General features: G+C 32.4%; 5 protein-coding genes and 1 long non-coding RNA gene across 11 annotated transcripts in view; 1 reads left to right on the top strand and 5 right to left on the bottom strand.

Moving 5' to 3' along the window:
- Window positions 1-113: 113 nt before the first annotated feature.
- On the bottom strand, window positions 114-5,983 carry LOC109598340 (ras and EF-hand domain-containing protein homolog). Its single transcript, XM_049966305.1, has 13 exons — window positions 5,350-5,983; window positions 3,920-4,046; window positions 3,663-3,777; window positions 3,476-3,596; window positions 3,199-3,413; window positions 2,633-2,658; window positions 1,916-2,466; window positions 1,759-1,863; window positions 1,610-1,684; window positions 828-906; window positions 630-744; window positions 417-537; window positions 114-359 (listed from the first exon to the last, which is right to left on the bottom strand). The coding sequence occupies exons 2-13, from the start codon at window positions 4,027-4,029 to the stop codon at window positions 151-153; spliced, it is 1,842 nt and encodes a 613-aa protein (XP_049822262.1). The 5' UTR covers window positions 4,030-4,046; window positions 5,350-5,983; the 3' UTR covers window positions 114-150.
- A 573-nt stretch (window positions 5,984-6,556) lies between these two features.
- LOC109598339 (cilium assembly protein DZIP1L) lies at window positions 6,557-9,648 on the bottom strand. 3 transcript variants are annotated; one of them, XM_020014228.2, is made up of 5 exons: window positions 9,254-9,648; window positions 8,967-9,199; window positions 7,509-8,806; window positions 7,259-7,436; window positions 6,557-7,212 (listed from the first exon to the last, which is right to left on the bottom strand). In XM_020014228.2, exons 1-5 carry the CDS (start codon window positions 9,360-9,362, stop codon window positions 6,613-6,615), a joined length of 2,418 nt encoding a protein of 805 aa, XP_019869787.2. In that variant the 5' UTR covers window positions 9,363-9,648; the 3' UTR covers window positions 6,557-6,612. The 3 variants fall into 3 exon arrangements, with proteins under 3 accessions (XP_019869787.2, XP_019869786.2, XP_019869788.2); XM_020014227.2 differs by having other exon boundaries at window positions 8,967-9,648; XM_020014229.2 differs by lacking the exon at window positions 9,254-9,648 and having other exon boundaries at window positions 8,892-9,026.
- A 125-nt stretch (window positions 9,649-9,773) lies between these two features.
- On the top strand, window positions 9,774-14,474 carry LOC109598336 (endonuclease/exonuclease/phosphatase family domain-containing protein 1-like). 3 transcript variants are annotated; one of them, XM_049965891.1, is made up of 6 exons: window positions 9,774-9,872; window positions 9,935-10,646; window positions 11,960-12,372; window positions 13,440-13,621; window positions 13,679-13,909; window positions 13,962-14,474. In XM_049965891.1, exons 2-6 carry the CDS (start codon window positions 10,104-10,106, stop codon window positions 14,234-14,236), a joined length of 1,644 nt encoding a protein of 547 aa, XP_049821848.1. In that variant the 5' UTR covers window positions 9,774-9,872; window positions 9,935-10,103; the 3' UTR covers window positions 14,237-14,474. The 3 variants fall into 3 exon arrangements, with proteins under 3 accessions (XP_049821848.1, XP_049821849.1, XP_019869783.2); XM_049965892.1 differs by having other exon boundaries at window positions 9,818-10,646; window positions 13,682-13,909; XM_020014224.2 differs by having other exon boundaries at window positions 9,820-10,646.
- Window positions 14,475-14,501: 27 nt separating this feature from the next.
- LOC126265246 (uncharacterized) lies at window positions 14,502-14,940 on the bottom strand. Its single transcript, XR_007547784.1, has 2 exons — window positions 14,800-14,940; window positions 14,502-14,745 (listed from the first exon to the last, which is right to left on the bottom strand). It is a non-coding gene; the product is annotated as an uncharacterized LOC126265246 (long non-coding RNA).
- A 570-nt stretch (window positions 14,941-15,510) lies between these two features.
- On the bottom strand, window positions 15,511-16,509 carry LOC109598319 (single-pass membrane and coiled-coil domain-containing protein 4). Of its 2 annotated transcripts, none has more exons than XM_049966270.1 (2): window positions 16,358-16,509; window positions 15,511-15,759 (listed from the first exon to the last, which is right to left on the bottom strand). In XM_049966270.1, exon 2 carries the CDS (start codon window positions 15,748-15,750, stop codon window positions 15,568-15,570), a length of 183 nt encoding a protein of 60 aa, XP_049822227.1. In that variant the 5' UTR covers window positions 15,751-15,759; window positions 16,358-16,509; the 3' UTR covers window positions 15,511-15,567. The 2 variants fall into 2 exon arrangements, with proteins under 2 accessions (XP_049822227.1, XP_049822226.1); XM_049966269.1 differs by having other exon boundaries at window positions 16,306-16,465.
- Window positions 16,510-17,795: 1,286 nt separating this feature from the next.
- LOC109598372 (glypican-6) overlaps window positions 17,796-24,778 on the bottom strand; it is a 25,982-nt gene continuing 18,999 nt past the window's right edge. The window contains exons 2-5 of the mRNA XM_020014265.2: window positions 21,961-22,107; window positions 20,070-20,624; window positions 19,396-19,718; window positions 17,796-18,689 (exon numbers count right to left, since the gene is read on the bottom strand). Of these exons, the coding sequence (XP_019869824.1) occupies window positions 18,183-18,689; window positions 19,396-19,718; window positions 20,070-20,624; window positions 21,961-22,107 (1,532 nt within the window). The 3' untranslated portion in view covers window positions 17,796-18,182. The remainder of the gene's footprint in view (window positions 18,690-19,395; window positions 19,719-20,069; window positions 20,625-21,960; window positions 22,108-24,778) is intronic.

Raw genomic sequence — 24,778 nt, 5'->3', positions numbered from 1 at the left:
GTTTCAACCATTAAATTATTATACAACTGAAACCCAAAATGAAATCTGTATTGATTTATTAAAAATATATAACAAAGAAAAGAAACTTGTTTTTATTAAAACGATACAATCTACTTCATAAATATTAAATAAAATATCTTGGAGGTACTTTTAGAGGATTGAGCATTCACGTTTTTTGCCAAGCCCTTCGACAGATAGTGATTTTCGTACTGCTTCTTGAAAAATTTCATTTAGACCTAAGGAATCTTTGGCAGAACATTCCATATATTTTGCTGCCTTGATGGTTTTCTTCAGATTATTGCCATCTTCCTCCGTGTAGCAGTTCTTCGTTGGGTCGTTTCTTAAATCTATTTTAGTACCTAAAAGGGGCATATTTTTTAGTTGTTATCGATACTTGGACAACATTTTTTTCTTACCAACTAGAATTAGGGGACAATTTGGTAGATAGTGTCTCAGCTCTGCAGCCCATTTACTTCGAATATTATTATATGATGGTAAAGATTTATCAACTGAATAACAGACCAATAAACAACTTGTCTGTAAATAGTAATTTAATTTCGTTTAATGTTCTTTTCTACAATGGCTAAGACCGATAATAAATAATACCAGAAGATATTGTGATAACTCACTTTGGTATAAGATAAAGCTCGAAGTCTCTCATACTCTTCCTGTCCTGCTGTGTTCCATAGTGTAGCTTCATATGTTTTGTCACCAACAGTTATATTCTGAATAGTATTATGAAATCTAGAAGTGATTCATCAATTTTGGATAACTTTATTGAATGTAGCCAATAAATATTTGCACAAAAACAATTTTTTAATACTTACAGAGTGGGAATATATTCTTCAGGAAAGATTCCAGTTGTATACACAACTAACATGCACGTTTTTCCAACAGTACCATCACCTACAACTGTAATTTTCAACTTGTCTGCCATTTGAACAAATAATATATAATTATGTCACTAGAAATAACTGTTACTTTAAGTTTGAGATAAATATAGAGAACATTGAGCAAAATCTATGCTTCGACCATTAAATTATTATACAGCTTAATTTCAAACTGAACTGACAAGCAAGATTCAACTTGCTAAAATTGGAGGAGTTGAGAATGCTTTATTTTAAATAGCAGTGTGCCTTGATTTGTGCTCAATGGACTCTATTATGACTCAGAGGAAGAAGTGGGAGAATGGCATATAGATTATCAACAACAAATCAACAGCTCAGGAAACACCCCCCTCCTCTATCCAGAAGGTGTTGATAACGAAACTGAGCAGGCAGAACTGGAGAAACACCAGTCTCACCAAAACGGAATCGAAGTCAACACTAAAATATTATTATTATTAATATTAAAAGGAGTACAAATGAGTTATACGAAAATTAAAATTTTTATTTTGTTAACAGTTCAATAAAATAATAAAATACATCCTAACATCAATGGAATTAATCTTCCTTATGTTCAAGCTAATTATTATTATTATTAATAACTTCAAAAGTTTCATAATCGTCCCACTGAGAAGAAGATTCTGTAAATTACCAATATATAATGTGTAAAAATATTTATTTAATATATTTTTTATTTACATAATTATGTAAAGATAAATATTTACCTTTAAGTGTTATATCATTAGGTAAAGGAACATTTTCGTATATGTCATCATATTCCTCGTAGTCAGTAGATAAATCTATAAAAATAGTACGTACTTTGTTAAGAAAAAGTTAAGTTTTATTAGTAATTATGACACCCTGACTAATTTACCTTCATCACTGAATTCATTTGATTCACTGGAGTTGCTTTCAGCTTCATCACTTATTATATTTTCATCTTCAATTTGGTAATCAGTTTTTGTGTCTACAGAAAAGTCTATAAAATAATTAAGTACAGAATCGTGTCTGTAAAAAAAAGTTTAACTAACCAATGTGATTGACATCTTCCGGACAATTAATCTCCGATTCATCCATAACTGTGTCCACAAAATTGTTTTCATGTTCAGAACTTTGTGTTTCAGTGCTGTTGTCCACGTCTCTTGTACTCAAATTGTTATTCATGTTAGTTTCATGGTTCATTTCATTTCCGGAAGACTTTTGATCATCAGAAGCTGACTCTTTAACTTCATTTACCAAGACCTCGTCATTTTCCTTGTCATTGACGTCACCATCCATAATTTTTTCAAACATGTCACTTTCTAACTCGTTCGAACACTCCTCTTTGTTTATTATTTGCGATATTTCTGAGTGCACGGTGTTTCTATATTTTTCCAATAACTGATTATTTTGTCTGGTTAAATATTGTTGGACTGATTTTTCTAGAAATGATTCTTCTTCACCAGAGACTTCTTTATAATCTAATGTTTCGCTGGTTTTGTAGTTAGTAATATTTTTACCATCTTTCATTAGTTGTTGATTTTGTCTGGCTAAATATAATTCAATGGAACTGTTTAAAAATGCGTCTTCATCCATTCTTTTACTAAAATTGGAACTAAGTCGACCTTTAACACAGTTCTAAAACTATAATTTAGGTAATTTATTCAACAATTGAGGCTAATTTCATGCATATTTAATTAAGCAATAAAAAGTATAAGTAAATTAATAGAATAATCTCTGATTTAATCAGACACATAAATATCACTTACCTGTATTTATTTAATGATGAAATTGACTACACAGAAATAGAATATTTTATTGATTTTAGATGCACACGAATATTTTACTAATATAGATATAAATAACGATAATCACTTATCAGAATCTTTGTACTTTACAATAATCTTATAAAAAATTAATTGTTTAAATTTTAATTATTAGAAATAATAAACTATTATCATTTTAGCAGTAATAAATGTATATTTATTGTTTCCCCTGAAAGAAATATTTAAAAACAACATAAATTATAATAATGAAAGGTTATTTAGTAAATTTCAAAATTATTTGAAAAAGTATAATTTTATTGATGACTTCACAGTTTTATAAAATAACAAATATTTCACGCCTAAAATTATTAAAGTATATTGATACATATTTAACAATATCGTAAAGCGCTTAAGTAACTAATTCAAAGACAAAACAGTTTTAAAAATGACCAGAACGAATCAATCATCTTAATATTTAAATTTACGAACAAGACTAACTTAATACGTAATTATCATTATGTTAAATAAATTCTAAAGAAATTTAAAAGGGTGAGTTGGTGGTTTCTTTAGAGTATCAGACAGTTACGTATTTTGTTTTTGTTTGTAGGGTTTAAATGGGTCAGAGATATCCGTACTGCTTCTTCAAAAATTTCAACTAGACCTTCTGAATTTTTGGCTGAACATTCCATGTATCTCGACGCCTTAATTTTTTTCTTCAACTTTTTGCCGTCCTCTGTTGAGTAACAGCTTTTCGCCGGGTCGTCCCTCAAATCTATTTTAGTAGCTAAAATTGACACCAATTAATATGTTAAATGGCGATTATGTGAGTAAGAAGAGTGTTCTTACCTACTAAAATTATGGGACAGGTTGGTAAATAATGCCTCACTTCCGGAGCCCATTTCAAAGCAACATTATCATATGATGCTTGTGACTTATCAACTGAATAACAAATCAGGAAACAATGTGTCTGGAGGGAAAAACATTAATTAATTAATTAATTTATTGTATATTATTTCTCTCAATTTTAACTTACGTTGGGGTAAGATAAAGGTCGCAACCTTTCATAATCCTCCTGTCCTGCTGTGTCCCATAAAGTGGCGTGATGAGCTACATTATCGACCAAAATATCCTTTCCAGTATGTTCGAATCTGAAAAATTAAAGTTTATATAGACTCTCACACAATTTTTAACTGATTATAAAGTAAATATTTGCTCAAGGTTACCACTGTAAATAGTATAACTAACAAATTTTGAACACACGAAGGTTTTACTATACTTGTAATTGCTTACATTGTTGGGACATATTCTTCAGGGAACTTTCCGGTTGTGTACACCACCAACATGCAGGTTTTGCCAACAATACCGTCACCCACCACAGTGATTTTCAAATTTTGTGCCATTTCAAACAGTAACCCACCTAAAAAGGTAAAAAAGTAAATTACATATTGAGATAAGAATTATCTTTATACGTAATACAGTATATAAATCACCAAAGCAAAAATATATAAAATAAGTGATAAAATTGAAGTGTAAATTTCTGTTACAAATTAATATTGATAATTACTAATAAACTCAACAAAACATACATATTAAGAATATAGTACCTTGACACTTTAGTTAGTGAGTGATGGTCATTGAATTTTAATCAGTTTAACCCCAGAACACCAACTCCACCCTTTCACCAACCAACCAGTGCACATGCGTACAACAACACACTATTTTAACAACAACCACCAACAAACCGGCCACATTTACTCAACTGGAAGCCACCCGATGCACATGGCGGAGCCTCGACTGAACATAAAAATAATAATATTCGAATTGAATGAGAATTACGTCGGGAATAGCAAATGAGACGGACCCATATGGGATTCGTAACGACGCTCGGTAAATTTTAATCGCCTTAAGGACTCGTACCATTGCCTACCTCGGACATGTCAATGTCTTTGGACGGTGAAATTAGTCGTTTGTGGAACTATGAAGGTTAATGTTGAACAGATTGGAAAGGCATCTTCAATAAATACGTTGATGTGCGTTTCTCCGCATTAATATTAATTTAATCTTAAATGTTTAAATGTTGTAACGAAATGAGGTATCAATATTTTAAAATACATACGGCAATGTTCAACCAACAAATTTTACTAAACAATTACATTGAAATACATATAAATTCTTTTAATTAATTCAAACTTTGCTACTGATTACTCTACTTTTCATTTAAAAATATCTATCTATTCAAACATTTAAATTTTATCATAAGTAACCGCAAAATAAAATATTTATTCTATGAACTGTCATACAATCACCACAATTGACGTATTTTCGTAACTAATAAATGATTATTTTATAAATTAGAATATAAGAATTGAAAAAAAATCAGCACAATTATTAAAATCTTAAAAATTATTGGTATAAGTTTAAAATGCTTAATTAATTACTTAAGTGAGTCAAAATTGACTTCATTCTGATTCATATGAATATTACTAAGTATGATTTTCTATTTCTGAATTTGTAAAATCCCCATTTATAAGATAAAGAAATGTATAGCATATTTAAATATTTATTTTCAATAAGGGCTTCAATAAAAGTTCTAGAAAAAGTACTCTGTCCACTTCACCATTTATTAATAATATATATTAATAAAAAAACATGTTAACGCCACGAGAAAAATTAAAAATAGAAGCACCGAATAAAATAAAATGGTACTTGCGATCACGTACCTATTATATTGTTGAACAATACACTCCACAGCACTTTTATCACAGTGACGTTTCAAAGATGGGGCGTATCAACGTGACGAAAGTGGTCCACTCCAGTTACAACACCAAATCACACCAAAACCAACCCCCTGAGTTCAACTCAGCATCGACATGCACATCATCCAAAGCCCAACGAGCACCACTTCACCAACAAAAATTATGTACGTCACTGCCCGACATAAACACACATGACATTTATATTTATCAGAAGGAAGTCTCTTATCTTTACTTTATCAATATCATTGTTCAAACGACAGTCGATTGTTCCAATGAATATAGCTCTGGACGACGGGATGAACAATTCGGATGGTCCGGCTCAGTTTTTATGTAGGTTGGGCTAATTGTACTACAACTAGACCAGGCGCTAAGCAAATACGTTCCTAGACTAGTATTATTGTTAATGTAAATTGCCGCATGTGTAATTCACGCACACTTCCACTAGACGCATATTTTCAACGTTTGTCACGAAAGTAATGGAGTTAATGGACCGTTTATTGCTCGTGGGAATGACTCTATTAAAATTATGTCTTTCGTTATATATATATTCATATTAATTCAAAACAAAATCTCTCACAAAAACTATTTAATTGCTTCGACAATATATTAATCGGTAAAAGGTTTTGGTATTGACTGTTATTAAGTTATTAATAAACAATTAAGGCTTTTAAAACTGTTTATTTACAGATAAAATTAATGGTCCAATCAGTTAATGATTTAACTCCTTAATGTGTATAGCAAATAAAAATAATAATGGTAATATCTCAATTAGATAATATAAACAACAGAACTAAACTGTTTTGCAAAACACATCGCTAAGATATATATTTATTATTTAATAATTACATACTTTTAAATTATTGTAAATAAATAATGTATTTAATTAATTTCAATCTATTTTAAATGTGCTTCTTCGCGCCAATATGTTTCATAAGTAAATATTGAATATTTCTAATTGGTTCCTACATTAGCGCATGCGCTTTAATGTCAAGCTATTGTTTTAAATGGTAGAGAAGCTTCTAGCCAATGAGATAACTCCAAATACCGACAGATCTCGAACATTGCCGTTTTTTCAGTTTTAAAAATTACTTGTCGTGTGTGTGTGTGGTGGTTTCAGTTGTGTAGAAGATTTTATAAATAAAAATTAATTTAATAAAATAAAACAACAATGTCAAAAATAATTTTGCTTTATTTTACATACAGGGGAAGTACTTTAATTTAATACAATCATAAATCACTTATATCAAAATCACTATCTACTTCTTTCTTCTTCACATCATCTTTGCCCTCAACTGCTCCAAACACGGAACTGGCTATCGTGTCCGTGTCGTCAGTCTCTTCCTGCACCTTTATTTCCCTCCTTTCTTCAATTTGCTTTAAATTTGGTTCTCTAAGATTTTCAGTCATGGCCTCGGACTCCAGGTCGAAAAGAACCTTCTTCTTATTTAAAGAGCCTACTGAAGGATAATTTTTTAGCACCCCCTTCGGTTCTACATTCTCTTCACGTTCGTCCGTCTTTGGAAGAACTAATTGTAATTCACGTATCACCCTGGACTGCATTTCTCTTGCGTCAATAAGAGGTGGTTTTGCTTCAGACTCACTTTCACTCTCTGTTTCATATATTTCTCTATTTTTAATGACTATTTGAGTACTCTTTACTTCTTTCAAATTTATCTTTGGAACTGCTTCCTTTTTCTTGACGCTGAATGTTAGATGTTTCATTGGGCTACATTTTGCTTCTAATTTCCCCGGAATGGACTTTCCTTTTATTTTTCTGTTTACTTCTTTTTCTAAATTATTTTTTATTTTTGTAAAATCTGAAAAACTCTAAAAACCAATTAATTATGTATGATTATTTAAAACAAGTTGCTACCTTTTTTGTTAATTGTGCCTGATGATTAATAATATCCATGGCTCTTTCATACGATTTTTGGGGAATGCCCTTCCAATCAGGATTGACTCCAATATCCCTTAATCTGGAGTTAACAACGTTCTTCACTTCCTCTTCTAATTCTTTTAACACATCTGGAGTATCAGCTAATCTATAAAGACTTGAAAAAATGTGTTATTTATTAAAAATGAACATGTTTTACTGTACTTATTTATATCTTTATCAGCTATACCTAGTCATTGAATGTTGCCCTAAAGTAGAAACTGATGGTTTGGTAGGAATCTTCTTCTCTTCTTCAGATATGATGCTTTCTTCTTCGGTTTCCGATTCGGAGGTTTCTTCAACAGGTTGTTTGACAGTTGTTACCTTTATTTCACCTTCCCCTGATTCTGAATGAATGTCTTTCTCTTTTGAGAAGCATTCATTTGCTTCTACTTCATAATCCATCATCTTACTACCGACGGTGAATTTAGATCTAGGTTTTAACGGTGGCCTTTTAGGTACATCCGTTTTAACAGGAGAACATTGGATTTTTCTATTTTCTTCTGCTTCTGCCAATTTGCTCAAGAAGGCATTCATTTGTAATTCAATTTTCTCCAAACCTTGTGACACCTTTTTATCAATCGTTTCTTCAATATTGACGACGTTCTCTTTGTCTTTCTTTTGCTTTTTTATTGACGTCTCTGGCGAAATGTAATCGCCCTTATTGTCAAGTTGAACTGGACCTTTAATTTCCGAATTTCTTGACTTTCTAATTTCTTCTACTTCATTTAGTTTATTTAAAAATATATTCATCTGACCTTCAATTTTTGCAAGCCCTTGAGACACTTTCTTATCAATAGTTTCTTCTATATTAACATCTTCTGACTTTTCAGAGTGTTTTTGGGGGGTAACTTCAGGTGAGACATAATCCACCAAATTTTCATGATGAACCAACTGCATAGTGAGAATTTTATTCTTCTGAGCTTCAGTTTGAGTCATACTATTTCTTCTTGGACGTGGCTGGGGCTTAAACTCGTCGCTGTCGATTTTTGATTTAGTTAGTTCCTTTTCATTTTGTTTTTGAATTATACTATCTGACACCACATCAATAAGTTTTCCATACTTTTCCTCATAAAAACTCTTTTGCATTTGTAAAATTTTTAACTCATTTTCCACTTGATTTCTGAATCTGTCGAAATTTTCTTGAATTTCTTTTATTTTCATCTCTTCTTGTTTCTCCTTGTCCTTTTGTAATGATTTTTCTTCAATGGCATTTTTATCCTGTATCAGTTTTTCTGTATTGTTAATTCTTTCTTTTAGTTGCTTTATTTCTGACTGCAGCTTATCAGCTTCAGATTGGGAGCTGTTATCATCACATAAATTGTGTCTTCTTTTTAAATGTGAATTAAGATAAAGTTCAGAGGTGAACATTTTAGAACATTTTGGACATTTATGGTTTTCTGCCTTCATGTATTCATTGAATTTGTTTGTCATCATTCCAATTTGATTTTCTAAATCTAAATTGAGATCTCTTAGCTGCTGATTATCCTAAAATTATTTAATGAAGGAGTAGTGTTTTAAACTGATGTGTGTTACTAAGTTAAATTACTATATTTTAACCATAACTACTTACATGAATAAAAATGTGATTGATAGGTGCATTTTATAGTCACAGTGCTTTAACAAATTTATAGATTCATGTCTTTACCTCTTTAATAGTTCCCAATTCTTTTTTCAATAAAACTACAGTATTATCCAAATATTTTTTACAGAATAACAAATATTCCACAGCTAACTGACTAATTTGAAACATCTTTACAAAATTGTTATCTAATAATTCAGCCTGTTCATTATCAAGAACATAGTTTAATATAGTGGAAATGTGTTTGTCTACTGTGGCTATATCTGTTTCTTTTATAATCTCTTCAATATCAACTAAACCTAAAATTGTTACACTCTCGTGACGACCTTTGGAAGGGTCCAATTGTGTCTTACAAATTTTGCTTTTCTCTAAGTTAGTCGATTTACGGTTTCCAAAACAAAAACCTGTATCCCAAGCCAGCCTAACGTAATCAAAATTCCATTTATAATCTTCAGACAACATGTTTTAAATTAAACGAAAAGAAAAATTTTATACAACTGTTTGTTTCCGGAACTTTGGAAGGTAAATGTAAACAAAGAAATGTCATTGAAAATTCGAACATAGTACCAACCCAATGTTACTGGTTTCGACGCTGAGTGGCGGGTTGCCAAGATCAAAACCAGACTCATAATGTTAACGCCCAGACTATATGTCTATGGATGACGTATATCTATTCTTATTCCGAACTTTTTATTCGATTTCCAATGAAATAAATAATGAATGGAGTTTTGTTTGATCTACATAGTATCATCCTTTAATGTCCCAAATCCATAATTCAAATACACGAGTTCCAACACGAAACTTTTATTTTTAGATGATTGTAGGTTAAATCAATCACCCACATACGTCCAATATTTTTACTTTCCATATGACGTTTGTCAAAATGTCGGAGGAGGGTGGAGAAAATGTATGAATTAATAACGAATATTCAAAATTTATGTGCCATTAAAGGTCAACCATAAATTTAAAATAGTAAAGATGTGTCATCATCGTATTCCGTGACTTATACCCAATTATCTATCCGTATTTTTTAGTGTGTCGCTTCTCAATCTTATCAGAATGAAACATACTATCTTACATTGTCGTCCCAGTCTCAGTGCAAAGTGCGTTACTTAACAATAATGTACTCACCTGCCTTAAATAACCTTGTAAATGGATGAATAAAGGTTAATTGTATAGTGTTGTGTGAGTTGAGCATTTTATATGGTGCAGTGCCTCACAATGGGTCAGAACAGCAGCTTGCCAAAGGGCAGAAAAAAGTCCATGCGTTCCCTGTTGCGGAAATCATCCATACACAAGTCGCATCTAAGTCACACATTCAACATCATCGAATATGAAAACAAGTTGGACCTGCTGAACATAAACTTGGCAACCGAAGAAGAACTCATGACCCTCCCGGGCATCAGTCGTGAAATAGCGTCCAACATTGTGCACCACAGGAAGGAGATAGGCAGGTTCAGGAAGGTGGAGGATTTGGCCCTGGTTCGAGGTGTTGGTGCAACTAAATTGGAGCAAATTAAACCAGAAATCTGTGTCTCTACTAAACTAAACCACAGTTGTAATTCCTCGAGAGCACAAAGTTATGACAGTTTGAGAAGCAACGACTCCAGACTCACACTCAGGTCATTGAAGGCAATCAATGTGAACAAGGCTACAGTGTTCGAGTTGCAGGGGGTTCATGGTATTACACAAGAAATTGCTGCCAGTATAATTGCTTATAGGTTGAAGAAAGGACCATTCAAAAAGGTATAAAATTTATCATAATTGGATTGGTTTACTGTATAGATTGTGGTCACATATTATATTTATTCTAGGATTGTTTTATTGAATTTTTGGCCTTGACATGATAAGGAATTTTTCAGTTTTTGGTAATGTTACATCATAAACATTTATGTGTGCTTGAAGTTACCTAATTATATTGATCATGTGCATGCAAGGAATAAGCAAACATACTACTTAATAATTAATTACTATAGATTTTATGTACTCTTTGATATGTTTGATAACTTTTTAGCATGAACATGTAAAAGCAGGATTCCACGGTGATTGATTATGGTAATTTAACAGGTGTTCCTACCTTAATCAATATTAATTTTAATAATTATGTCCCTAGATAATATTTTGTGACATATTCTTGCTGACAAAATTACCTACATAAAAGAAAAATATGGTAAAATACAACATAAATCAAAATTAAATAAGATTTAATATTTATCTAATTAATGAGGTGTGTTAATTCAAGTTGGTGACACAATGTTGTAATCAAATTAATTTAGATAAGATTATTTAGTGATAATTAAGTATATACCAGATGGTTTAATGTTGGTACTGGTTAATTGAGAGACTTATTTTTTATCAAATATCTCTATGAATTGGTTTTATTTATAAATTGCAGACGTAAAATAACAAAATTCATTGACTTTTTTAGGAATATATAAAAGAAAACTAACTTTACTCACATTAAAATTCACTTGTAGGTAATATTTGTTATTAAAAATTAATGTTTTTGGAATATCGACCCTATGACATCATTTTTATTTAATTAATTTTGATCTATTTACGTTTGTGACGTCTAAATTGGATCATTAAAATTTAATGACTTGTTTTTTATGCATCTTCGTTATTTTTTATGTCAGGTTTTTTATTTATCATTAGTTAAGTGTCATTTTTATATATCTTGACAATAACAATTAGTCATTATTTAGTTATTTACGTAATCTATTTAAAATGTTGCCTAATATCTTAAATAAATACAACTGAATATTTAAGACGACAAAGTATTATTCAATAAATCGATTTACTTTTATAAAAGCTTTGATAATTATTGATTGTATGCTGTGAGAATAAAATTATAATAAATATGTATTACAAATAGTTTGAGGCTATTTATATTACAATCAAGATAATAATTAAGGGACATTTACCTGATATATCTAAAAAAAAAAATAATCATGAGCTTAAAACGTGTAAATCCTGTAAGATTATTAAAAACGTATGAACGTATGAAACATCAAATTAAATATTTACGTCGTAAAATTAATCAGCGACATTTCTTCCAGGTGGAGGACCTGATAAAGGTGAAGCAGATGGACCGCGTGCGTCTGGACAACGTGGCCCGCTACCTGACCGTCGACGGCGACGACGCGTCCGACCAGGACGAAGGGACGCGTCCCAGCATCCTGACCAACGGCTACACGATGCCGGGCTCACACGCCGGCCTCCACCACAGGACGAACGGCGGCCCGCCTAACATGCCGATGGCCAACGGTCTGTCCATGTCTTCGGCCATCGACATATTCGAGCTGCTGTCCGCCTACTCGCCCCGTCCCATCATCGAGGAGGTGTTCAAGTACGGCAGGGATGGGCAGCCGGCTGTTAGGGTCGCCACCTGGAACCTGCACGGGTTCTCCGACGACAAGGCGGCCAACTTTGGGGTCAAGGAGGTTGTTTGCAGGACAATCTTGGAGAACGGGTATGTTGGCTGAGGCTGGTGGGGACCAGAATTATGTTGTGGGCCTCTAAATTACATTAATAACACTAAATTTCTTCTTTGTTTTCTTCTGTTTCTGCTATTTTGTTCAAGAAAGCATTCATTTGTGTTTTTCTTTTCTCTAAACCTTATGACACCTTTTTATCAATTGTTTGTTCAATATTGCCGACACTCTCTTATTCTTTCATTATTCTTACAAAATTTTCAAAACAAAAACCTGTATCCCAAGCTGGTCTAACGTAATTAAAATTCTATTTATAACCTTTAGAGAATAAAATGCAATAATGAATTATAAAGTTGTTGAAAATTTAAGTAAATCTTTTGTTATATATACCTCATTACTAAGTAATTTTTGAAGGGTGAATTAATTGATATCTTGATCTATTTTTCGATTGTATGTTGCGAAATATTTAAGTTTAATTGAAGTCTATTATTACCTGATTCATTTAAAAATATATATCTTATCGCCACTTGCAGATGTGTTCCTATAAGATAAAAAACACTCCTTTAAACACCAAAATTTAAAATAATATTGATACTTTTACTAAAAACTGAAAAGAAATAATAAAAGTATGTTGTAAAATTTAATCTATTTATGGTGTATTTTCTTAAAAAGTGATTTGAACCTTCTCTATTTGTGTTCAAAAATAAATATGGCATGTTTATTTCTCACAAAAATAGCTGTGACAGCGAAAAAATGTTATTAACTTCACCAGATTCAATTTTTATTGTCCAGTTTCCAATTATATGATAGTCTCAAACTACACAAACACCTGTTTATCTTTTATTTTCCAATAAATGTCTATAAAATACTGATTAATTCAGTAAACTACACTTTAAAATCATATTTATAATAAATAAATTTTAATTATTTTTAATTCCACCACTTGTATATAGATAATATGTGACGTAAATGTACTTTTAAGACACAAACACAACCATTAAATATAAAAAACGTGACAATAAATTGCCCATAATGAATCTGACCTGCGCAACCCCCAACAATTAACAATAGACAGCGCAAATAATCGTTTAATGTGCTCCGGCAGGTTATCAATAATCGCAATCCAAGACGTAGTGAACGTAACGGCATTGAGGTCGATCTGCGAGGAGCTGAACAATCCGCGGTTGCGACGGATAAAGGAATGGAAAGACAGGAACCACAATTGGAACTTCTGCATGCTGGACGTGGAGAATTCCAAACTGGGGTTCATCTACGACTCCGACGGAGGTAACACAGTGAATAACTCATGATAACGGTATTTGATTTGGGTTTGTGACCTTTTAGCAGTTAGTATTGAGTTGAGTTCCCTCAATGAGGGTCCGAAGGACACGAACGAGTATTGTGAGGTCTTAATTTCGACGTTCAGAGTTGGTCCTATTGATTTGCAGCTGGTTAACATGACGTTAAATCCGGTGGCTGACGTGCATCTGATCAAGAGCAAGTTGAGGGAATTTATCACTGATGACGAAATGATGGTTTTGTTCGTTGACTTTTCCAACGTTAAAAAACCCATAGGTAATTATCACACACTTGATTAATGTATGAATTAAAATGTTAATTTTTACAGATGATTTCTTCCCAGTGGAAGGCTTGAAAACAGTTTTCCCCTTAAGCACAAACACGACGTTCACGAATTCGAAACTGGACACGTTACATCACAGGTCGAATACGTTGATTTCGAAGAAAATGCAGGACCACTTGACCAGCTATTACGGCGTAATTAGGCACGGTATGACCCACTTGGCCATACCTAACGGTTGGTCGTGGGGTGGTCCAGTGTCGCCGTACTGTCCCACGTGGACCGAATTCTTTCTTTATTCCAATCCAGACACAGCTTTGTGATATTTTGTTACATTATTTTTGTTTTTGTTTATTGTTGACTATTTTACTATAACACAAACTTGATACTATCAACCTTTGGCTGTGCCACTCCCTGGAATGTTTGTGATACGACTTTAAATACATGTGTATTGTATTTATGAACAAATTTTATTTATACATTGCATTTAAACAAAGTATATGCTTCAGAATGAGTTTTAATATATACAATTTTAATTTAATAAATTTATTTTTGTTACAATACGCCTTTTATTCCAAATAAACGCTATTAATAATAAAGTAAAACTTTATTCAAAATCATGAAGGTACATAAAAAATGACAACTAGGAACTAGTTGATTGATTTTTTGGCCTAGTCATGATATATATAAAAACAACGATCATAATGCAAATAACGACCAAAGTAGGAATAGCAATGGTATAAACCTGATTTTGGACGTTCTCGCATTCCTTTCTGCGTTGTCTTTTCTCCTTAGCAGTTTCTTTCTTTTTTATTTTCCTCCTCATGAAGTTCTAAAACAATAAGAAATTGTTAGTTGGGGGTACGCTTTAAAACGGATATATTACTTTGTAACAATTGTTTTTAGACGGCATTAAAATTAATTTAATTTGTACTGGTCACTTTTATGCTATTGTACGTTTAAATGACACCTATCAAAATTTGAAATATACATTTAGATGTCAATTTAAATCAAGTGACACAGGTTTAAAAATTATGACACTTAAAAAACATATTTAAAAATTATTTAATTCAGTTTTTAACTGTGAATATTACTTGAAAGTTATAAAACGTTTTTAAAATATTTTTTAAATCAAATTTGAGGTTCTTAACTAAATTTTTTTAGTGTACTCATCTACTAAAATATTTTGAGCTGTTACATAACTATTTTTTGGTGGTATTCCTGCAGACTACAGTTAAAATATTCAATAAACTATATTTAAATTATTAATTAAAAATCCAGACTTAACTTTATAGCAGTATAAATAATATATAATTAATGTTGAGATAGGATTGTTACATAACTACTCTTTGTTGTTGGTTGTTTTACTTCAAGACTTGAATTATTCAATAAATTATATTAAAACTTAGTCCATATTCGACTTTTTAACAGTACTTGACGTATTAAATTGCACTTTATTATATAATAATTATATAATAGCTAAATTTTATTAATTATTTTATACATTATTTATAATTATATGACTGTGTGCTACAAGAAAGTTAAGTAATTAAACTCTTACGTCTAATTCTATAAGATAAATAAAGACAATTACAAATTACTTAAAATTATTTATTTGATTTATATAAAAATATCATATTATGTGTACAAGAAATCAGTCAATATAAGATCTGGGCCTGGTCTTGATGTAAACATAGGCCAAGATGAAAATAAACACAGCAATTAATGTAGGAATGGCGATTGTATAAATCTGTTTTTGAGTCTCAGCAAATTCCTTCTTGCGCTGCTTCTTCTCCTTCGCAGTTTCCTTCTGTTTGCCACCCTTCAACTTTTTCATGTTGATATTCTGAAACAATAAATAAGTTTTATGTGTAAAATTAATTGAAATAAATTCACTGACGTTTAATTTTGAGAATTAAAGTCTATGATCTTTAAATTAGGTCATAGTACCAGTTGAACCTGACAGTACTTCAATGAATGATATTTTAAAATATTTAAGCCACAATTTGTATTGGTGTATTACTAACAGATGGATTAATCTAAAAGTTAAATTAAAATTAATATTATACAAATTTTTAACTGGAAACTTATGAAATATACTTATTACAAGCTTATTAAATTAATTTAAACATTCTATACCTTTATAAGTCTCAATTATAAATAAAATTGAATTTAAGGATGTGTTTTTAAAATATGTAGAATATTATTGGTACATAATGTGATTTAAATAATGAATTATAAATTAGATAATTCATATTTCCCCTTTTCACATTTCTTTGGATAATTATCTAATAAAACAGGTTCAACATATTTCATTAAATAAACATCAAAAATGCCAACAAATCAGTTTAAATTTTACTACTGTCATTAAATGATAAATGATAAAACTTACTGTGTATTAGAAATATTGAAAATAATAAAAAACAACAACAACAACAACCCACAATCCAAACAAACTGCTGACGTTTCCTCTATCCGAGCGTCGAGGTTATGATGCCTGATCGACGTGTTCAACAGGTTGGAGATTTTTGTCCACGACGGAACTTTCACCGCGTCAGTTTTTATCACGTCCCCACTTTCCTATTGTATCGGCGTTACATGTGGCAGCGATTTAACGATTATGGGAAAATTTGAATTTTAAATTGTTATATTAATTGCTTATCTGGGTATTTAAAGAGTTTTTTACAAAAATGTGTGGAAAATATGTTGTAATAATCTAGAAACTGGAAAACTAGAAGTTTTACTATTATTTGAAACAAATATATTATAATTTGTGTTACTTTTTATATATTTATTTGATTAGTTTTATTATATTTAGTGGTGGTCATTAATTGAGCTGGACATTTAATTTTTAAAGGGATTTTTAATGATTAAATGTTATTTAATTTAACATTAACTCTCCAAACTTCTTGAACTGCTGTATTTAATTTTAAATGTGAACCTCCATTTATTCTATAGGGTTGATATCTGGAGATTGAGGCGGCCAATGCTTTGGTCACAATTTTGGATTTGGATAATTTCTTCCATATATGGAAGCAAATTGTTGTTTATTATATCCCTCTACATAAATTAGTCTTTGGGAGTCTACACCAGAAGAATTGAAGCATCCCCATCTCATAATTGAGTCGCCACCATATTTCTCTACGAATACAACAACAATTTTGTGTAGTTTAGTCCCTAACTTATGCAGAACAATCATTTTTTATAAATTAAATATAGATTCATCTCTAAAAACGTCCTCACTGTTCTGTGGTCCAGAGAAAATGATCATAAGCAAACCAAAATTGGACTTTCACATTTTTAGAAGAAACCAGGATTTTTATTGTAGGTCTCTATAAATGTTCATACCTTTATTAAAATATGTAAATAGTAGTTACAGAAATGATTATAATTCTAGTCTAGGATTATTGTTACCATTTATATGTTTTTCTAATTTATTTTTGTAATGATTTTTTTATCGTTTATTTTAATAATTGCGTGGTGTGGTACTCACGTACTTGAAATTTAATTTTAAAATATCATATTATTTAATTAAAAGTATATTTATATGTAAATTAATATTCTATCGAAACACGCAATATTTCAATTATGCCCTCATTTTTTTTTGCTTTAAAATTGTATAAAAAACATGAATCATGATAATGGTTCAATTATGGTATGAGGTACTTCTTGATCACATAGAAGAACACTTGGATCAATTGATGGGCAGAAATACTACTTACTAGTAATACCAAAATTTATGTAGACGTTGATAGTAACTTAAATACTATAAATAGCCCCTCAAATAGGCAATATAATTTTAAATGAGAGAATTTTTTTCACATAATGCACAGGTGTTTATTTTTTTTATCAATGAGGGTTAATATAAAATAAAACAACACATTAAAATATTTAATTTGTATATTTTCTTCTGTTAATATAAATACATAAAAAACTTCACATTACATGAGAAATATTACAAAACATATATACACAGATCAATCTTGTTGGTTCTAACAAGAAAAAAGGTCGGTTTTCCAGGCGCACTAATTCCTTATAATGATCGATCAAATTGCTTAAATTCATTAAAACCTAAACGCACCATTCGAAAAGTCAGTCACATATCAGTTAGATCATTACAAATCGTATACAAAAGGCATGGTCAACCGGGCCACATTTATTGACACTCATCACACAAATGTTCATTAAATGCTTCAACTATCTGGTCCTTATTTACACAATTTCAATATACACTAAATCAGCGAAGAATTAAGGAAATTTATCAGCCTATCACAGCAAGTCAGTTATGGCACCGCCGAACCATGCCAGCATGATCGGCAACACATACTGCACCAAAGCACGAGTCAGACTCATCTGACTCGTCGAGCCGGCCGAAGACGTGCGAACCACCTCCGGCTCCCTCGTGGTGCTCGGCGTCCTGGGCGGCGACAGCACCACCGGATCGATCACCTTGGGCTGTTGCGGTTCGGAGGGCAGGTCGTCCTCGCTGTCGTAGTCGTAGCCGTCGCCGCTTCCGGAGCCGGAGCCCTCCACCAGCTCTTCGTCGATCATCTCCACTTCCTCGCCGTGGTAGGCTTTCCTCAGGTTGTCGTTCATGCTGTCGATTATGTAGATCTGGGTTTTGAGGAGGGTGGAGGACTGGGCGTCTTTGGGTCCTTGGCTGTCCAGGGTGCCGGCCCAGCACTGGGCCGACGAATTGGTTTGCACCGATACGTTCTCGTTGTTGCAGTACTGATAGGGCAGGTTGATCCAGTACTTCTGGGTGTCGTGGATTTTCTGCAAAGAAATAAAAAATTAAATTAAATTTCCCTTCTATATTTCTCTAAGCTTCTTGAGTTGTTGTGAAGAAGCTAATTTAAATTTATATTTTAATAAGCTGATGTATTTATCGCCACTACTGTATATTTTCATAAAATCAACATCAACAAAAGGCAACTTCTAGAACAAGTAAATGAAATAAACAACTAATACTTGTATAAAAATAGTTTCCAAGTCACTAACCCCACCTACAAAAAACACTAAAACAAAGTATACCCAAACAAATCATATATTACACTTTTTATTATTATCGTTCAGGTCTGGCGTGTCTGTTTGGGGTTGTTTACAAAATAATCACAACATGTGATCGTTAATAGCTTAATGAATTTTCTAAACATTATAAACTAATTATAAACTGTGAACTTGTCCATCACCAAAATAATAGTCTCCCTCACTTAACATGTGATTTTAATTGAAATATTAGTTTATTGTCATAAGCTATTTAGCACGTTTCTTCGCAAAACTTCAAAGGGTTGCCAAAAGCCGACTATAATTAAATAATTCTTTGTTTATTATTATTGTCGATCACCGTATGTTGCTCTGAGATGTTAGTTTATGTAAAATCTTTTATAAATTTATTAGAAAAACACTGACAGTTTCCCATAATTCAACTTAAGAGGAAGTCAAAGCAAATACGCAGTAAATTCAGTGAATGTGAACATACCGTTTTAATTTCCTTCAGGATCTTCTCAAGGGTGGGCGTATTATCGACGTGCTCAACATTGTTCTTCTGCTTCTTCTTTGGGGGCCTGTGATTGTCGGGAGAGATCTCCATGTTCCTGTTTATGTCTGAGTTTTCGTACTCAGCCCTTCGTTTTTGTCTGTTCAGAGCTGGCTTGCCACACATCTGGTAAATTTTTTTGGAAACTTCCGCCCCAGTCTCCTGGAAGTTCATAATGGCTTCGGATATTTTAATGTTGATGGGTTCAACCACTGCTTCCACGTTGTATGGACCAAGAAGCCTTTCAGCGACTTTTTCGATGGATCCTACAATAAACAAAGGAAATTAATAACTCATAAGAGGCAAATAAACAGTTTTAATGATCGATTAATGATAACTAGAAATAAACAGAGATCTATTATTAAATTGTCTTCCTGTTATACTCTTTGAATATTTAACTAACTGAAAAATATGACCGGCTTGATACGCCAGTTAATTGACTTAATCAAACTGCTTTCTACAAACATTTTAATTCACTTGAACTAACTTTATTAATCGAATATAAATGCGCTCCAACCACGACCGCGTTCTATCATAATTGAATCAAAGCAGTTACGATGAATTGTGCTACCCACATATGACAATAAAGCTTCCATAATTGAGTTACCGCTTCTTACCTATGAGGATGTCCCATCGATCGCTGAACTCCTCGAACTCGCTGAAGCACCTGCCCATGGTGACGGAGCAATAGTCGGAGCAGGCTTTCGCCGGCTTCTCCTTGCAGAAGCCGCAGTACTGCATCTTGGTCAGCTCCTTCTTGCAGTCGTCGCTGAACTTATAGTCCAGCAAGTTGGTGGTGATGTTCGCCGCCGTTTGCAACGCCTTGTAAAACATCTTGGTGGCCACGAACGCCCGCCTCAGCTGCAGGCTCAGCTTCGACGACACGTCGCCGAACGGGTTCAAGTCCTGCATGTGATTAGAGACGCACTCCATGTAGGAGTCGTCGAAGGAATATTGGGAGTTCAGCACCGTGAACATACGTTGGTAGAGGATGCCGAAGAACGTGTCCATCGTCTCGGATAGGCGGACGGTGCCCTTTTTGTAGTAACGTTCCAGTTCGTCGAAGAAGTCGCTGAAGACGTCGGAGTTTTGGATGTAGATTTTGCCGTAGGTGCGCTTGAACATGTCGTGGAACTCCACCTTCGACGTGTCCATGATGCTCCTGAAGAACTCTGAAATAACAATGAAATAAATATTATAAAACTTGAAGAACTGTAACTTAACGTCAAAAAATATGTCTTCACTTTTTTGTTTCAAGTGAAAACCTTTAAAATGTTGGAGAAAATCAAGTTTTTCAATTGATTCTAAAAAATAAATGTCTAAAGTTAGATATTTCAGAAAACTGTCAGAGGTACAAAAATGTACATATAAACTTGTATTATAAAGAACATATTAATAGACTTATACCAGGAACTTGTTTTATCTGAATACATACATGCTAAAACAGTTTTCTTAATAACCCGAATTCCTACACATTTTCAAAACATAAAAATGTTTACGTCTATTTACGTACAGTTAGATAAATATTCCTGAATGAAAAGTTATACTTAATTATATGTAAATTTGTAATAAAATGTAAATTATAGAACTAATACTGTATGAATTTATTTATTACATACTTTATAAAATTATTTTTAACCTTCAAAACATTTAAACTCAAAATATACAAACTTTGTCTAACAAAGAACGGTTTAACGAATATTTCATGAAACTTATACAACTAGTTTTATCTGAATTCATGCCAAAAAATGTGTTTTACTAATAATTGGAATTCCTAAAAAATTTTAGATGGTGAATGTTTACTCTTAATAAAAATGTTTATGTCTACGACCTAGTTTAATATTTTCAGAAAAGATTCCTGAATGACAAGTAATACTTGTTTCAGTGAACTGAAACTAGGACAATTTTAAGCTTTCAAAAAATATGAAGAAATTTAAAAATCCATCCTAATTGTCACATATAAAGGATTTCTAGAGACTTTTGAAGAAGCCAAATTATCCAAAAAAACTAGAAATACTCAGGGTCTTTAAGACTCTGAAGATTTCAACAAATTTAAAGAACCTCAAGTTTTCAAAAGTATATTTTATAAAGAGTAAAATGTCCAAAGAATGATGAATTTATAAAATGACTATAAAAGAATATATAAACTAGAAAAACCTAAACTTCTGAAGAAGCCAAATAATCCAAAAAACTAGAAATTCTCAGGGTCTTTAAGGATCTGTAGATTTCAACAAATTTAAAGAACCTTAAGGTCTCAAAAGTGTATTTTATAAAGAGTGAAATGTCCAAAGAATGATGAATTTATAAAATAAATATAAAAGAATATATAAACTAGAAAAATCTAAACTTCTGAAGAAGCTAAATAATCCAAAAAACTAGAAATACTCAGGATCTTTAAAAGTCCATAGATTTCGACGGATTTAAAGAACCTCCAGGACTCAAAAGTGTATTTTATAAAGATTAAAAGTTCAGAAAATTTTATTCAAATTTTTATTATGTTGAACTTACCATCGAATTTTTTGGCCCGCGTGTCCAACAGCAGATTCAGCTTAACAATGGACTCCCTGAAGAACTTGTCCAAGTTGAGATCAGCCGAACGACGCATATCCGATTCCAAATCGGCGCTGCAGCAAGAATCATCCCCGCATATCGGTCCTGTAACAAAAACGGTGGTGTTAAAAATACATACACCAGATTTGGATGTATTTATCGTTTCGGTGGCCCTTGAAAGAAATATGACGGCTCAGTTACATGTGTTCCTGATAAATCGTATTATAAACAACTCCTCAATGTTTAAAGCTGACAAATTGAAATATTTACGGCCGTGCGAAGGCATAAACATTGACATCGGGCCCTAAAATAAACCGACGTTTTTTTTTGAACAATTTATCATAAATATAAGTTGGACCAGTCATGTTTTAAAAACAAATAGCGGCGAAAAAAAGCGCCGGATATTAATTACAATTTTATGAATAATCTCAAGCTCCCGGACGGTTCTCAGAAACACCCATCTAGAGAAATGTTAGTCATGGCAAAGGAACGATCATTTTTGCATGTGTCGACTTGTGGCGGTTCTCGGAATTGAACAAAGAGTACTCGTTTCGATGATAAATCCACATTCTAAAATTAGAATACAATGTGATTAACCTTTGCATAAAGAATGTCGATGGATTGGGGCAAAGCTAAAATTTCAATTCGGTCGGTCCATGGGATGGGTTTATTTACGGAAATAGAAGAATGGGTCTCAAAGGGGCTTTGTAATCAGCGTCGTTACACCCCGTATTTCAATCATCACACCAGTCAAATTTAATTATAGACAGTTCTAATGGTTGTACATAGAAATCTATTAAGTGCTTCCTTTGGTTTATTGTTTCTAAGTAGGAAACCAATTGAGGATGTCTACCAGAGCTTATTGTCACTACTTGACTCACTTCTTAATCAGTAATGAATAATCATCACATGGTTATCAGATTTCGTGGCGAAAAGCTTGATCCACTTTAGACTTCTTCATTATTAATTTATGTGATTCAGTTCACCACAAAATCAAAGTCCAAAAACAACAACAAACTTAAACAGTTCGTTTAAATTAAATTAATTACAGTAATGCCCATTCACGTGGAGCATCAACCTGTGACAAGACCATACATTAAGGTGCCCCGAAGTGGGTAAAAAAAAATTAATACCTTTCCGTCACTTTTATGCCCCGAGTTTACATTCCAGTGTGAGAAAGTTTTCGGTGTTAACTGCATAACAAACCCCTGCCACCATGACATTTATACCTGTAAAATGACTAATGATTTTAGGGCCCTAAACAAAGCAAATTTGTCCATTAACGTGGATACCGACGTAGAACAACATTCTAATATTTTAGGGGTTTTAATATTTTGTTTGTCATGCGGGACACAACAATACTCCGAAACGGAATGCGGCCGATTTCCTGTGTGGATTTCGATTCGCCATTTAAGTCGGTTATCTAACGCGTCTCGGATTTTATTTAGATGTCACCGGTACGGTATAATTGTCGTCCAAAGCGGGCAAATGAAAGAACCACCGTACGGACCGTATTAGGGCAAAAATGTGGTTATTAACAAATTTAAAGACGCCGTAAAGTGTCCCCCGTGCTACGTTTATGGTAACAGAGATGAGCACCCAAACAAGGTTCAAAAACCTGATAAGAACGGCTGGGAGAAAAAAGTAAATAAACTTAATTAACGGTTTCGACATTCCGTGCGGTTTCAGCTCGAAAGAGGACACCAGTCTGCGCACTGCAAGAGGTCGAATCGATAACGAATGGCACGGAACGACTCTCAATTACTTCAAACGTTCAAACATTGCAATTATATGCGGGGTCCGTTTAAGGGCATCTCGTGGTACCACTACAATTTGCAATGTTAAAGAATTACAAGACTTAGAAGGAACCGAGAACGGTACTACCTCAGTATTTTTAACTCTACTTTAGATTATGGAGTTACCACTTGATAATTCTTAACAAAAGACATTAGAAGTTGATGACCATTGATTGTTTTAACATTATTTAAATTTCACATCCATAAAATAATATTCCAGATGGATATAGTCTTCATTTAGAGTATTTTGCTCCAATAAGTTACAAATTGTTGGTACCGATTTGAATTTTTGTAGATGAATAACAGTATTTTACCCTTAAGAATGTTCTTCCTCATAGAACTTGTTTTTCAAGTTAATCTTTAGATTTTAAACTTCGAAGTAGGCAAAGACATCTTCAGATTACTTTGTTCACCTGTTAATCAATTCCAATTTGCTCAAACGTTTAAAATATACGGAGCTTGTTTATGAGTATATCGTGGTACCACCACAATTTGCAGCATCGAAGACCTAGGGAAACTGGAGGACCACCTCCAGATGAATACACCTCAGTCTTAGCAACTTATCTTTAGATTATAGTTACCATTTGGTGATTCTTAACAAAAGTCGTTAAAAGTTGCTGTCCATTAATTGTTTTAACATTATCTATATATCACATCCATGAAATAGTCTTCCAGATGGATATAGTATTCATTTAGAGTATTTTGCTCCAATAAGTAAATAAATTGTTGGTACCGATTTGAATTTTTGTAGATGAGTAACAGTATTTTACTCTTAAGAATGTTCTTCCTCATAAAACTTGTCTTTCAAGTTAATCTTTAGATTTTAAACTTCGCAGTAGGCAAAGACATCTTCAGATTACTTTGTTCACGTGTTAATCAATTCCAATTTGCTCAAACGTTTAAAATATACGGAGCTTGTATATGAGTATGTCGTGGTACCACCACAATTTGCAGCATCGAAGACCTAGGGAAACAGGAGA

The sequence above is a fragment of the Aethina tumida genome, chromosome 4 (genome assembly GCF_024364675.1).
Source record: "Aethina tumida isolate Nest 87 chromosome 4, icAetTumi1.1, whole genome shotgun sequence".
Taxonomy (NCBI): domain Eukaryota; kingdom Metazoa; phylum Arthropoda; class Insecta; order Coleoptera; family Nitidulidae; genus Aethina; species Aethina tumida.
The sequence above is the reverse complement of the archived record's forward strand: the minus strand, read 5'-3'. Positions and strand labels throughout refer to the sequence as shown.

What these genes read in the sequence shown, in the direction of transcription:
- LOC109598340 (XM_049966305.1), bottom strand. Translation starts at nt 4,029, where the DNA reads ATGGCACAAAATTTGAAAATCACTGTGGTGGGTGACGGTATTGTTGGC. An exon ending in GGAAGATGTCAATCACATTG is followed by an intron (nt 1,864 to 1,915) that starts GTTAGTTAAACT and finishes ATTATTTTATAG; the next exon opens with ACTTTTCTGTAGACACAAAA. An exon ending in TAATGATATAACACTTAAAG is followed by an intron (nt 907 to 1,609) that starts GTAAATATTTAT and finishes TTACAGTTGTAG; the next exon opens with GTGATGGTACTGTTGGAAAA.
- LOC109598339 (XM_020014227.2), bottom strand. Translation starts at nt 9,362, where the DNA reads ATGTTGTCTGAAGATTATAAATGGAATTTTGATTACGTTAGGCTGGCT. An exon ending in GGGCAACATTCAATGACTAG is followed by an intron (nt 7,437 to 7,508) that starts GTATAGCTGATA and finishes CATTTTTTCAAG; the next exon opens with TCTTTATAGATTAGCTGATA. An exon ending in AGGCACAATTAACAAAAAAG is followed by an intron (nt 7,213 to 7,258) that starts GTAGCAACTTGT and finishes ATTGGTTTTTAG; the next exon opens with AGTTTTTCAGATTTTACAAA.
- LOC109598336 (XM_049965891.1), top strand. Translation starts at nt 10,104, where the DNA reads ATGGTGCAGTGCCTCACAATGGGTCAGAACAGCAGCTTGCCAAAGGGC. An exon ending in CATCTACGACTCCGACGGAG is followed by an intron (nt 13,622 to 13,678) that starts GTAACACAGTGA and finishes GTGACCTTTTAG; the next exon opens with CAGTTAGTATTGAGTTGAGT. An exon ending in CAACGTTAAAAAACCCATAG is followed by an intron (nt 13,910 to 13,961) that starts GTAATTATCACA and finishes TAATTTTTACAG; the next exon opens with ATGATTTCTTCCCAGTGGAA.
- LOC109598319 (XM_049966270.1), bottom strand. Translation starts at nt 15,750, where the DNA reads ATGAAAAAGTTGAAGGGTGGCAAACAGAAGGAAACTGCGAAGGAGAAG.